Source organism: Rhinolophus hipposideros, assembly GCF_964194185.1.
Source record: "Rhinolophus hipposideros genome assembly, chromosome: 16".
Taxonomy (NCBI): domain Eukaryota; kingdom Metazoa; phylum Chordata; class Mammalia; order Chiroptera; family Rhinolophidae; genus Rhinolophus; species Rhinolophus hipposideros.
In genome coordinates this window covers 60830557-60844227 of record NC_138062.1, presented here as the reverse complement: position 1 = coordinate 60844227, position 13671 = coordinate 60830557, and the positions used below count along the sequence as shown (strand labels likewise).

Genomic DNA, 13671 nt, shown 5'->3' with positions numbered 1-13671 from the left:
GACAGCTGGGGAAGGGGTGGCTGGTGACAATGTGGTCCTAAGGTGGTCAGCTCCAGGAGCTGCTGCGCTGAGACCCATTGGCCTGCCCACCCCCAGCCCACCGCCTGGGCTTCTGGGCCGGCCCCACCATGTTCTCCAGGAAGAAGCGCGAACTCATGAAAACCCCTTCCATCTCGAAAAAGAACCGGGCGGGAAGCCCCAGCCCGCAGCCCTCTGGGGTGAGTGAGCCTCTTTGGGGAGGTGGAACGGGCGGGGACGCACCCTCTGCTTGGGCAGCAGGGCAGAGGCCTGGCAGCAACATGCTGGTCCGGTGGTGGGGGGCTCAAGCCAGCTACAGTCCCCACCAGGCGGGACTGCAAGGGCCAGGCAGGACTGGTGGGGACCCTGGCGTTCAGCTCATGGTAGGAGCCCTTTGGGATGGCCAGTGCCACCCCTGTCCTGTCCAGGGCCCACTGTAAGGCCGGGGTGTAGAGTGCCAGGGTTGGGGGGTATTGAGTCAGGGGCTCTGTAGGATGGGGTCTCAGGCAGTTTGGGGGCTCCGGCGCCATTAGACGTGAGAGATATGGCACAGCCATTGGGGCAGATGGTTTAGAGTGTAGCAGAACCTCTAACAGGATCCCTGGGTATAGGGCCTCCACGTCCCAGGGGGTCTGCACAGTTTGGGGGTGTCCATGGGACTCAGGAGTCTCAGGGACTCTTAGGGTATAGGAATCAACAGAGGTATCTTTACCAGGGAGTGGGTGTGTCTGCAGCAGCCTGAGGGGGGCTACAGAGCTGAGACCCTACTCTGGCCCTCCCTCCCCCCACCAGGAAGTGGGGTGCCCGCGCCCCCGCAGGCCCCGCCCCTGGCTGTGGTTTGGGCAGAGACCGTTGTTTGTGAAAGCTCTGGGGAAGAGGATGTTGGGTAACAGGTGTGGGGGGGCACGGCCCAAAATCTCAGCCCTCTGACCTCTGGCTTTTGACCCCTGTGAGGTGAGGCTGAAGACCCTCCAGAGCTTCACTTCACTTCTGGGGAAACTGAGGTAGTGTCTGGGCCAGAGCACCTGCTATACCACCCCCCCCACCAGGAGCTGCTCAGGAAAGATGGGTCCGATGCTGTGTACCTGGGACCCAGCCTGGAGCCACTGAGCGTGGCCTGCAATGCCAAGGCCACAGGCACACTCAAGAGGCCCACCAGCCTAAGCCGCCATGCCAGTGCTGCTGGCTTCCCGCTGTCAGGCACCAGTTCCTGGACACTAGGCCGGGGCCACCGCAGCCCACTGACAGCAGCCAGCCCTGCTGAGCCGCCCATTGAGGGGCCCTGCACGGACCCTGTGGAGGACATCTCCCACCTCCTGGCGGATGTGGCCCGCTTTGCTGAGGGCCTGGAGAAGCTGAAGGAATGTGTTTTGCATGATGGTGAGAGCTGGCAGGGACACGGAGGCCTGGGTGGAAGACAGAGACAAACGCACATGTCCCAAACCCTGGAGGGTCAAGGCAGGGAGGAGGGACGGACTTGGGGAGGCTCAGAAGGGGGTCGCAGGGAGGGCTTCATGGAAGAAGCCACTGTCGCTCAGGCAGAGGGATGTATGGCAGTGCAGTGGCAACTGGGAGGGAAAGGCATTGAGGCAGAGGAAATGTCATGCACACAGCCTCAGATGCATGAGATGAAGTTGCATTGGGGGGAACAAGATTTGGTGTCAGTGGTGTGTGAACTGTCTGAGGCTGACGGCATGGAGGACGTCAGGCAGAAGGACCCTGGGTAACTTTACCCTGAGGGAAGTGGGGAGTCACAGGAGATGTTAGAGCAGAAGTAGGACAAAGTCAGATCTGTGTGTTGGGCCGAGGTGGACTGGAGACAAGTTGAGGTCTGGATGGGGAGAGTCAGAAGGGACAAGGGACAGGACAGCTTGTGAGCTACAGGCGTGAGCAGTCTGTGGGATGGCAGTTCCGTTTTCTCCTCCACTCAACTGACAGCCTGGCTTCCTGCTGGGTTATTTTCATCTGTTTCCTGTTTGTCCCTGGCAGCCCTGGTGGGCAGGCACAGCATCTCGTGCACTGCCCACTCTCCTAGAAATTGCAGTACCAGGGCTCTGCCAAATACTCTAACCCACTGCCCCCAGGTGCCAGTTTTACAGACGGGGAAACTGAGGCCTGCAGTGGGGCCCTGACCAGCTAGGGAGGGGCCAGAGCCAGATCCAACCTCAGTCTGCAGCCTCTACACCTTCAGGGCACTAACTAGGGACTCTGTGCAGAGACCAGCCCTGCTGGGTGGGGGTGGGAGCCTCCAGGGTTATCTGGTCCCAGAGCTGAGGCCAGAGCTGTTTCCTGGAGAAACTCTAATCTCGGTTCCTTTCCTGGCACTTCCTTGGAGGCCACGCCTGGGTGGGGCTGAGTCCTAAGGGGTGTCTGGGGAGAGTGTCTGGATGAGGGGGGATGCCCTTCTCTGCCCCTGGGGCATCCTAGGCTGGGGGAAGGGCTTGAGCAGAGGATGCCCGTTCCAGGCCTGATGCCGCCCCTGCTTGCCCAGCTGTGAGACCCTGGGCCCGCTGCTGCCCTCTCCAAGCTTCAGGTGCCTTATCTGTGAAACGGGCGACGATCCTCCCCAGGTTAATGACTGGAGCCAGGTGTTTTCCAAATACTGTGACTGTAGTGGGGACAGTGAGATGCACGCCGTGCCTTGAAGACCCTCTTGCTGTCAGTCCAAGAGGGGATGAGCGCACGCGGGTAGGGCAGGCTCTCCCGGTACCTCCTTGCATGCTGTGCTTTGGTGCTGGGCCTCAATTTACCAGCCTGCCCTTGGCACACCCCACCCTGAATCCTGCTGCCTAGGGTTCCAGACTCCTGCACCCTGCCTGAGTCAGGGGGAGCAAAGGACCCTGGCCTGGGCAAGCAGGATTCTGGGGCGGAGCAGGGCTTCTCTTGTTGGGGGCCAGACCTCTGGACCAGCCAGAGCTGGTTTGGCCCCAAGACCCCTGACTGTCCCTCATAGTCCCTGCACCCCAACAGCAGGGCCATGTGCATCTGCGAGACTGTGCACCGCGCGCTGAACCAGGGCCTAGTGTACTGTTGCTCTGGGTCCCAACGTGAGGGGACAGGGCCGGGTGTGGGGGTTCCCCAGCCTGGTCAGGAGCACCTAGTCCTTGGGGCATTGGTGGCGGCCACTCAGGACGCAGCAGCAGCTACATGCTTGGTTTGGCTTGGCTGTGCTGAGCTGGCATGTCTGGGCTTTGCCAGAGTCATACCAGCTAGCTGTCAGCTTCCTGGGTGGTGCTGTAGGGACCCAGGTGGCTGAGGCCAGCCAATGTGAGTGGCGGGGTCCGTGAAAGGAATGTCCTGGGAAGGTGTATACCTGGCTTTTCCAGAGCTGGCTTCCCTGGATTCCTGCAGCCCCTTCCATTTTTTTGAGTTGGCCACAGATTCAGGTTCCAAGGCTGGGGCTGCCCAGGTGGAATCTCGGGCCATCCAAAGGGGGTCTTTAGCATTGAAAAGAGGGCACCTATTTTCAGGTTCCACTTACGTTTTTGAGCAGCTCCTACCAGGCACAGAGTCAGAGGGCCCACAGGTGTCAAAGCTGTCTTCCAGCTGGCCTCCAGGCCCTCCTTGGTCTCAGTGCCACCCACCGCTTCCATGCACTGCACAGTTTTGTTCCCACTAGATGGTGTGTGTTTTGCCCGTGCTGATCTGCCGGCTCACGTTGCTTTTAAGAACATTTGAGGAGGGCATATTGAAGCCACAGGTCTAAGATGCAGTGTTGACCTCAACCCTCCTTTGCTCTACCATCTTCTGTGGTTCCCCACTGACCTCAAGATAAAGCCAGACAGGGTCTTTCTACCTGGCGGTCTCCCATTTTCATAGTGTGGATGGAAAAGCTTCATGATCCTTGAGAAATGGCTTCCCTTCTCTTTGCTTCGCCTTCTTCTTCAGTGCCTGCCTCACGGGGTAGCTTTTGGTAGAGAGTGAAATAACAGGGCACCTGCTTCCAGGTGCCCAGGTAGGCAGGGAGAGCTGGACGGAGCCTGGAGCAGCCCTGAGGGGTTGGGGAAGGAAAGGGGCCAGGTGGGCGGCATGGTGGAGGAGGCACCAGGACAAAACTTGAAGGACAAGCAAGTTTCCTTTCTGAAGGTACAAGGAAAGTGTTCTGAGCAAAAGGAACCGCCTAGACCAAGGTCTGACTTTTGTTGCCCCGGTCATCAGCCCAGAGAGGGACAGTGCCCCATCTAAGGTTCCACAGTGAGCCTCAGGCAGCTGTCCTCGCTCGCCTGTGCCTCAGTTTCCCCACCTGGGGACAAGATCTTTGAGGAACTAATAGGTAGGCTTTCCCTGGAGCCGGACTCCTCCCTCCCTTCTCATGCCCACTCTGCTCAGCAGAACTCCTAGAGGCCCGCCGGCCCCTGGCCCATGAGTGCCTGGGCGAGGCCCTGCGAGTGATGCGCCAGGTCATCTGCAAGTACCCACTGCTGAACACTGTGGAGACGCTCACAGCTGCGGGCACCCTCATTGCCAAGGTCAAAGGTCAGCTGGCCAGGAAAGGGCAGTAAGGGCTTTCTGCCCAGGAGGGCTTCCTGGAGGAGGGGATGTTTGAAGTGGGTTTTGAAAGGCACTCTTGCTCCAGTGCTCCCCCTGGGCTAAGGGTCCCCTTCGGTTGGTTGCACGGTGGGCACCTCCCAGAGTGGGCTAACCTTCTTTCTCCTTGTCTCTTCTGGCCCCCAGCCTTCCATTATGAATGCAACAATGAGGCAGATAAGCGGGAGTTTGAAAAGGCCTTGGAGACCATCGCTGTCTCCTTCAGTAGCACGTGAGCGTGGGGGCCTTTGGGGCAGGGGCTCGGGGATGTGGGCTGTGTGCTCCTGGGCCTGACCCCCGCCACCCTGCAGTGTGTCTGAGTTCCTTATGGGCGAAGTGGACAGCAGCACCCTCCTGTCGGTGCCTCCTGGGGACCCGAGCCAGGTGAGCAGAGGTGGCCTCTTGGGGCGGTGGCAGTCTCCTGCAGGGTGGGCAACAGACAGTGACCAGCACGGGGCTGGACTCACCTGGGTCTCCCCTTGCACAGTCCATGGAGAACCTGTACGGACAGGGCACAGAGGGTACCCCTCCCAGCACTGAGGATTGTGATGCAGGTGAGTCCCTGAGCTGCACACAGGCAGGCCAGCGCTTGCTTGACCGGTGGACTGAGGGGCAGAGCACTGGGGCTGAGGGTGGGCTGGGGCCAGAGCCCTGGCTGAGTGGCTACCCCGCAGGCTGCCTGCTGCCCGAGGATGTGGACAAGCTGCTGCAGCGCTGTGAGGGCGGGGTGGACACAGCCCTCAACTACGCCAAGAACATGGCGAAGTACATGAAGGACCTCATAGGCTACTTGGAGAAACGGACTGCTCTAGGTGAGAACTGCCCCGGGGTGTGGTCAGGCCAGACATCCCACCCCGGCCCTCCTCCCCTGCCTTGTCTCTTCACCCCTGCTCCTGCCCCGCCCATGCCCTCACTCCCCTCCCCTTCCCGCCCAGCAGAAATGGACTTCGCCAAAGGCCTGCAGAAGATTGTCCACAACTGCAGACAAAGCGTCATGCAGGAGGTGGGGTCACGGGACACATGGCAGGGGTCCCTCCGAGGAGGAATGAAGGGAAGGGGCTCCCTATCTCTGCTCTGCGGCTAAGGGAACAAGGGAGGGCTTCTAGGAGGGCCAGGTGCTGTCCGCTGACCACGTGCCCCACCCCCACAGCCCCACATGCCCCTCCTGTCCATCTACTCGCTGGCCCTGGAGCAGGACTTGGACTTTGGCTACGGCATGGTGCAGGCGGTGGGCACACTGCAGACCCAGACCTTCATGCAGGTGGGCTGTGCCCGGGAAGCCAGGCTGCTGGGTGGTGCTGGGGTCCCCCACTCACGGCCTGTCTTGTTCCAGCCCCTGAACCTGCGGCGGCTTGAGCACGAGAAGCGTAGGAAGGAGATCAAGGAGTTGTGGCACCGCGCCCAGAGGAAGCTGGTACCTGTGGGGACAGGCAGGGGGCGGGCAGGCTGGCCTCTGAGCAATTGCAGTCCCAGGCGCAGACTGTGCAGTGGTTTCCTGTTCCATGGGCACAGGGCGCTGTGGCCTGTGCCTTTGTGGGGCTGGCCATGCTATCCCAGGTTGGAGTGGGTCCTGCCTTAAAGATGCTCCAGCCCCATCAGCCCTAGTGCTCATGGGAGCCCCAGGCCCCCAGCACCCGCTGTTGTGGGGTCAGACTTAGGGAGAAAGAGTGCCACTGTGGTTGGGAGGAGCAAGTCTGGGTTGGAGGGAGACTGAAGCTCAGGTCTGGTGGACGCTTCAGATCCCTCCATGTTATTCTCTTGTTTTTCTTCTGGGCCATGCCCCCCCACCCCCACCCCCACCCAGCTCTGACACGTACCATCAAATCCACGTCCCCCCCCCTCTTGTGTATTTGATGACAGCTGGCCAAGCACCCTGTGCTTGTACACTCACCCCACAGAGGTTTGAGCCATCTCAGTCCACGTGAAGCACCCTCTCCCTTTTCTCAGCCCTTTACAGGTGCCCAGCTGGAGGCCATGTGGCTTATTTCACTAAACCCTGGCTGATGGACATTTTAGTTGTTGCTGAGCTGCTGCTGTTTCAAACTCCACTGCTATGACAAGCTTGTGCCCGTCTCTCAGCTGTGTGACCAAACATTTCTTCCAGATCTGTGCCCAACAGGGGAGGGCTGGGGCAGGGTGTGAGCGTACGAACTGTCTGCCTGAATCAGAGGCACGTTTTCTCCGTCTGAGAACTCTTGCCCATACCCTTTGCTCCCTTTGGACGGGACTGTGGCCGCTTCTTACATGTTAGAGAACTCAGCCCCTGACCCCCCCACCCCAGTCTATTGTTCGGCCTTTTGAATTGACCTGTGACCTATTTTGCCAGGTAGCAACCCATGATTGCCAGCAGGTCTTTTATACTTTCTGGGCTTTGTGTCTCGCATGGAAAGTCCTTCTCCACACTGCAGTTATTTAAAAAAACTACCCCCTCCCTGGTTTCTCCTAGTACCTGTATGAGTTCTTTTCTTTATGTTTAAGCCTCTGATAGTGTGGGCTGTGAAGTGTGGCCCCGGAAGGCACATGGGTTTTGACTAAGTGCTCCACTTGCCAATCCAGAGAGTTCTTGGCTTCCTGCCTAGACGGCTACACTGTTCTTGCCTGCAAGAGGGGAAGTGAAAGAGATCACACGTTGCCCATCACCCACCGCTCTGGCGGGGATAGGCATTGGTGCCAGGGGGTGATATGGTCTGTGCCTTATTCAGGTCTTAGCTGGGCCTCAGCTTCTGGCTTGTCAAATGGGCCCAGCAGATGCTGCTTCCTCCTGGGGTCCTGCTATAGGCGTCACTCCCTATTCTTCCACTGTTAGTGCTTAGGCAGGGGCCTGTTTGCCTGACTGGGCCATGAGATTTCAGGGCGAGATGTGGGTGGGAGGTCCCTGCCTTGGTGTCTGTCTGTCGGGGTGGGAAGGAAGGGGAAAGCAGGGACACTGAGTCCAGTTAGAGGACAGCTTGGAAACGGTCTCCCCACTCCCACGCCCACAGCAAGAGGCAGAGTCCAACCTTCGCAAGGCCAAGCAGGGCTACGGGCAGCGCTGTGAGGACCACGACAAGGCCCTCCTCCTGGTGGCCAAGGCGGAAGAGGAGCAGGCGGGCACTGGGCCTGGGGCGGGTGGCACGGCCTCCAAGGCCCTGGACAAGCGGCGGCGCCTAGAGGAAGAAGCCAAGAACAAGGTGAGGGCACATGGGGAGGGGACAACACAGGATGAAGCCCCATAGTGGCAGTCACCTCTGGGCCTTTGCCCAGGCTGTGTGTCCTGCCAGGAAAGCCCTCTCCTTCTGCTGACTGGGTTTCTGCGTGGGGCTTGCACCCCGGGCTGAGGCCTCACTGTGTACCCCTCGGCCCTATCCCAGGCAGAGGAAGCCATGGCCACGTACCGCACATGTGTGGCAGACGCCAAGACACAGAAGCAGGAGCTGGAAGACACCAAAGTGACGGTGCTCCGGCAGATCCAGGAGGTCATCCGGCAGAGTGACCAGACCATCAAGTCGGTGGGTGCCAGGTGCCCCCATGCTCTGGCCGTGGGCAGGTGGGGCTGCCGCCTGCGCAGCCTCCTGACCCTGCCGCATGCGCACCCCGCAGGCCACCATCTCCTACTACCAGACAATGCACACACACACGGCCCCGCTGCCCGTGCACTTCCAGATGCTGTGTGAGAGCAGCAAGCTGTACGACCCGGGCCAGCAGTATGCCTCCCACGTGCGCCAGCTGCAGCGCGATGAGGAGCCTGACGTGGACTATGACTTTGAGCCCCATGTCTCCACCAACACCTGGTACAGCCCTGGGCGTGTACCTGGGGAGCTGGCTTCCCGTCTGATATGGGCACGAGCGTGACCCCCTTCACAGCCCCTCCTGGCTGTTGGTCTCACCAGGTCCCTGGTCGTGCGAGCCAGGAAGGGCAGCTTCAACGTTGGTGATGCTGTGGGAGCAGAGGCCACCGGCAGTCCCCCGGAGGAAGGTGGGCCCAGCGATGGGGCACCTGCCAAGGAGCGCAGGGGTGAGTGCCGGGCAGGGGTGGGGGCAGAGGGGTGGACAAGGCCTCCAGCAGCTCTTCTTTGCCCTTCACTGGAGACGCCCCCTTCCGCAGGTGGGCGCGGACACCAGGTGCACAAGTCATGGCCCATCTCCATGTCAGACTCCGAGGGCAGCCTGGACCCCAGCCCTGGCTCAGGTGGAGGGCCCACACAGTTGGCTGGGGGCGGAGCTTGCCATGCGGGCGGGTGATGGCGAGTATGTGTCAGCCCAGGGCTCGTGAAGCATCTGGCTGACAGAGGCCTGGCTCCTTTCTGGCTCAGGGTGTCTGATACCCCTATTTCCTGCTCAGGGGACTTTAAGAAGTTGGAACGGATGTCGTCCAGTGGCACCATGTCATCTAGTGAGGAGCTGGTGGACCAGGAGGGCAGTGCAGGGCCTTCAGCCTTTGAGCAGGGTGAGGGGGCCCTTGATCCCCACAGTGGGGCAAGAAGGGGTTTGGACTCGGTCTGTGGGCCTGGTCCTGACCTGCCTCCGTAACACTGACCGTCTGTCCTGTCCCCCAGCTGATCTCGATGGCATGACCCCTGAACTCCCAGTGGCTGTGCCCAGCGGGCCCTTCCGCCACATGGGGTTGTCCAAGGCAGCCCGTACACACCGGCTCCGGAAGCTGCGCTCGCCAGCCAAGTGCCGGGAGTGCAACAGCTATGTATACTTCCAGGGTGCTGAGTGTGAGGAGGTGAGTGGGGGCCCCAGGGACAGCTGGGCCCCAGGGGAGCCAGGCACCTGCATATGTGCTCAGGAAGGTCCCATGCAGACACGGGGGACTTTGAGAGGGACAATCGGGATTGTGCTTTCCGACGCTGCCGTGTAGGGAGGTTCCTGAGGACTTCAGAGGGGGGGGAGGGGTCCCCAGAGCTCTCTTCTCATTTTGCACGGTCCCCAGTGCTGCCTGGCCTGCCACAAGAAGTGTCTGGAGACCCTGGCCATTCAGTGCGGCCACAAGAAGCTTCAGGGACGCTTGCAGCTCTTTGGCCAGGACTTTGGCCAGGCGGCCCTAAGCACGCATGACGGAGTGCCATTCATCATCAAGAAATGCGTCAGCGAAATAGAGCGGCGGGCGCTGCGCACCAAGGTGATCACGGCCAGGGGGCAGCGGGGGTGGGTACTGGGGACGCAGGGAGGTAAGCATGGGAGGAGGCTGAGCGTGAGCCCCCACAGGGCATCTACCGCGTGAATGGGGTGAAGACGCGTGTGGAGAAGCTGTGCCAGGCCTTCGAGAACGGCAAGGAGCTGGTGGAGTTATCACAGGCGTCACCTCACGACATCAGCAATGTCCTCAAACTCTACCTGCGTCAGGTGAGCCCAATGGGGCTGGAGCAGAGCAGATGCTGGGTCGGACCAGTCCTGTGCTTGGCAGAGGCGTGGCCAGTGCGGGTTGGGCGGGACCAGTGCCTTGCAGAGGCGGAGCTGATGCTGGGGGCGTGGCCAGGGCAGCGGCTGGTTTGATTGGGGGCTGGGGGCGGGACCCATGCCCGGCAGAGGCGGGGCTGCTGGGCCGGGGGCAGGGCCAGGGCAGGACCGAACTGGGCTGGGGCAGGCCCGCTGACCCCCCGGCCTGTCTCCCGGTAGCTTCCCGAACCGCTCATCTCCTTCCGCCTCTACCACGAGCTCGTGGGGCTGGCCAAGGACAGTCTGAAGGCCGAGGCCGAGGCCAAGGCGGCGGCCCGGGGCCGTCCAGACGTGGCCGAGAGCGAGGCTGCGGCCCTGGCTACGGTGGGCCGGCTGCGGGAACTCATGCGTGACCTGCCGCCCGAGAACCGGGCCTCACTGCAGTACCTGCTGCGGCACCTGCGCAGGTGAGGGCGGGCCGGGCAGGGGACCAGGGGGTCGAGGTCCAGGGAGCCGTTCTCACCCGCTCCTGCCCCCTACCCCTTAGGATCGTAGAGGTGGAGCAGGACAATAAGATGACACCCGGGAACCTGGGCATCGTATTCGGGCCCACGCTGCTGCGGCCTCGGCCTACCGAGGCCACCGTGTCCCTCTCGTCCCTCGTTGACTACCCCCACCAGGCCCGCATCGTGGAGACCCTTATCACCCAGTACAGCCTGGTCTTTGAGGAGGAGCCCGAGGAAGTGGTGGGGGGCCCGGTGAGGCTGCAGGTGGACCCTTGGGCACCCTTGGGGAGGGCAAAGGGCCATGGTTACGTTATTGAGGCTGGACCCTGCCTGCTGTGGGGTACAGAGGAAGGGCTGGGAGGTGTCTGGCTTCCCCCCATTCTCAGAGGCAGCCTCTGAGCAATCCTTTAAGCAAAGAACTGATGAAGTGTGGGCTCAGATCTGGGGGAGACACCTCAAGGCCCCCACAGCTCACCCAGCACTGGCTCCTGTCCCTTGGCTGGGTCCAACCTACCACTTGACCCAGCTGATGGGTTTTAATTTCAAGCCCAGTGTTTCGGTTTCTGCAGGTACTGTCTGTTTCTTGTCCGAGCAGCTGCTCCGGGTTTAGGTTCCTTCCCCCGGTGCCAGGGCCCTTCGTGACGTGGAAGCAGGGTCCTCAGGTCCTCAGCTGCAGTGGGTGGTGACAACTGTTAGGGTCTTTTGTAATGTGGCTAATTCATGAGACAAGAAACACAGCTTGAATGGGCTGGACGCCAGGTTCCTCCCTGAACTCCCTGCCACCCCTGTAGGACCAGACGACCACCCAGCGAGCCGAGGTGCTGCTCCAGGTGCCCTACTCGTTGACCAGTGAGGGGGCTGCCTTTCCCCTGCAAGAGGAGGCTGGGGATGGGGGCCTAGGTGAGTGGTGCTGCCTTGGGTGCCCAGTGGGGTTCCTGTCTCTGCCTCTCCCTTTCCCTCCCTCTCTCCATCTCTCTCTCCCTTTGCATCTCTCCCTCCCTCTTCCTCTCTTTCCATCTCCCTCTCTCCATCTCTCCCTATCTCTTCCTCTGTCTCCCCTTCTCTCTCCGTCTCTCCCTCTCTCCCCATGTCTGCCTCTGTCTCTCCAACTCTCTCTGTCTCTCTCTCCATCTTCATCTCTTTTTCTCCATCTCTCTTCCCGTCTCCCTCCATCTCTGTTGCCCCCTTCTCTCACCATTTCTCCTCATGTGTCCCTCACAGACCCACCAGAATCTCACATCGCCTCCAACGACTCTGACTCAGAGCCGGAGGAGGGCCCAGACGTGTTGTCCCCGGTGTCTGGGGGTAGCCTGCATGGCCTCAGCTTTCTGGAGATGCAGGGCAGCGCAGCCAGCATGGAAGAGGCCCGGGACAGCAGCAGTGAGGAGCCACTGGGGCCCTCCACTGGGGAGGATGGCAACTGGGAGGGGCTGTCCCAGAGCCACAGCGGCCAGTGCACCAGTGTGAAGCTCCATGGGCCGGGCAGCAGCCGGGACAGGGGGCCGGAGTTTGTCTAGCTGGGCCTGAGTACCACCCCATTGTTGACCCATCCCCGTGGCTGTCCCTGGGCCCCTCCCAGGAGTGGGGGGCGAGGCTGGGTCTGCCCCCACGTACAACTTGCCCGGCTGAGCTGGGGAACTCTGCTCTTGGGAGTCACCGGAGGGCTGTATGGACAGAGGAACCCGCTGCAGGACCCCCGCCTGTGACCTTCCATCACCCGGCTGTGGGAGGCCACACTGACAGCCAGGTGGCCAGCAGGGGCTGGGTGGGGGCACTGGTGCTTGGATACATGGTGGGGTCTCCCCTTGATATGTGCCTGTATTTTGCTTAAAATAAAGCTGTTAATTTGAGCCTGTCTTCTCTGGTAGTGACAGCCCGGGAGTGGGGACATGGGGCCCTTCAATTCCTCCCTGGGAAGGGTGTGAGGGAGGAAATGACCCCAAAAGGTGCAGCAGGGTGCATGAGCCCAGGGTCCTTGAAGCGGCCATGCAGACACGCAGGTGTCAGATGACCACAGAAGTGTCCACTCAGTGCTGCCCAGGGGAACCTTCCAGAAGACACAAACACGATCCATCTGTTAATTCTTTAAGCCTGCCTGGCTGCTGAGCACTGGAAGTGGCCTAGCATGCCCGAGGACCAAGTTCACATGTCATTTAGTTTGCTTAGAATGAAGAGCCTTGGGAGGTCAGGGGCCACTGTCAGGGACAGGCGAGGACTCGCCCCAGTTACTTACTCACCATCAGTTCAGAGACCCCACAGCAAGTTTATCCTGGAGGGTGGCCCAGCAGAGAGGAGCCCCAATTTCTTGGTGAGAAGAATTAGGCAGAAGCCATACCCAGTCGTGACAAGGTAGCCAGGAGGACAGGTGCCTCCCCTCCCACTTCAGAACAGCCCCCCAAAACCATAGCATGTCCCAGCCTCAGATAAGAGCCTGTTAGGGTGCTTTGCCACAGCTGGCCTTCCCCTGCAGAAGTTTTCTAAGAAAGAACTAGAAAAGGAGACCATCTGCCGACCAACTACAGCCCGATGCCGGCCACATGCTCTCGTTGACACGCTGGCCATGCCACTTGTGCCCTGCAGAGCTTGGTCACTGCAATGCCGAAAACATTTACTGTTTGGCACTTTGCACAAAAAACTTGTATTCCTAATCTATGTGTGTGTGTTTTTTAATTATTTAATTATTTAATTATTTATTTATTTGTTTTTCCAGGACCCATCAGCTACAAGTCAAGCAGTTATTTCAATGTAGTTGTGGAGGGCGCATCTCACAGTGGCCCATGTGGGGATCGAACTAAAAACCTTGTTGTTAAGAGCACAGCGCTCTAACCAATTGAGCTAACTGGCTGTCCCTGATCTATGTTTTTGAAAGGTCAGAAGAGTTAACAGAAAAAAACTACCTGATAGTCCAGAGTTCAGCTGGACGGCAGCTTCCCACTGACTTGTCATGAAAAGCACCCCATTCTCAGGTGTGAAGCATCTCAGGAGCCTGGCGGCCCTGCAAACACCAGTCTCAACCTGTTACAGGCAACTTCACAGTGGGCCCATCCAGCTTCAGGCTCACAGCATGGCTGGTGGGGCAACAGGCGGCGATAGTGCCAGACCCCCTCTCCACCTCACCCACTACCCCCCAGGAGGGGTTCCCTCCTCCGACCCAGAGGTGGCTGTCAGAGCAATGGCCCACCCTGAGCCAACCTCAGAGGAGCTTAGAACAGGCCGTGCTTGGCACAGGCAGGATCGGTCCCCAAGAAACAACAGGGAG

At 60.2% G+C, this 13671-nt stretch overlaps 1 protein-coding gene across 5 annotated transcripts; it reads left to right on the top strand.

The window, feature by feature from the left end:
- ARHGAP45 (Rho GTPase activating protein 45) lies at positions 1-12267 on the top strand. Of its 5 annotated transcripts, none has more exons than XM_081075652.1 (23): positions 1-218; positions 1068-1398; positions 4351-4494; positions 4693-4777; positions 4857-4929; positions 5033-5099; positions 5220-5357; positions 5484-5548; positions 5696-5806; positions 5879-5959; positions 7527-7715; positions 7896-8033; positions 8188-8315; positions 8415-8539; positions 8630-8713; positions 8867-8971; positions 9081-9253; positions 9461-9649; positions 9736-9873; positions 10147-10373; positions 10454-10664; positions 11204-11312; positions 11634-12267. In XM_081075652.1, exons 1-23 carry the CDS (start codon positions 129-131, stop codon positions 11927-11929), a joined length of 3297 nt encoding a protein of 1098 aa, XP_080931778.1. In that variant the 5' UTR covers positions 1-128; the 3' UTR covers positions 11930-12267. The 5 variants fall into 5 exon arrangements, 3 of the variants coding, with proteins under 3 accessions (XP_080931778.1, XP_080931777.1, XP_080931776.1); XM_081075651.1 differs by having other exon boundaries at positions 8125-8315; XR_013995055.1 differs by lacking the exon at positions 10454-10664 and having other exon boundaries at positions 8125-8315; positions 11634-12265.
- Positions 12268-13671: the final 1404 nt, after the last annotated feature.

What these genes read in the sequence shown, in the direction of transcription:
- ARHGAP45 (XM_081075650.1), top strand. Translation starts at nt 129, where the DNA reads ATGTTCTCCAGGAAGAAGCGCGAACTCATGAAAACCCCTTCCATCTCG. An exon ending in AGGGTGCTGAGTGTGAGGAG is followed by an intron (nt 9,254 to 9,460) that starts GTGAGTGGGGGC and finishes CACGGTCCCCAG; the next exon opens with TGCTGCCTGGCCTGCCACAA. An exon ending in TCAAACTCTACCTGCGTCAG is followed by an intron (nt 9,874 to 10,146) that starts GTGAGCCCAATG and finishes GTCTCCCGGTAG; the next exon opens with CTTCCCGAACCGCTCATCTC.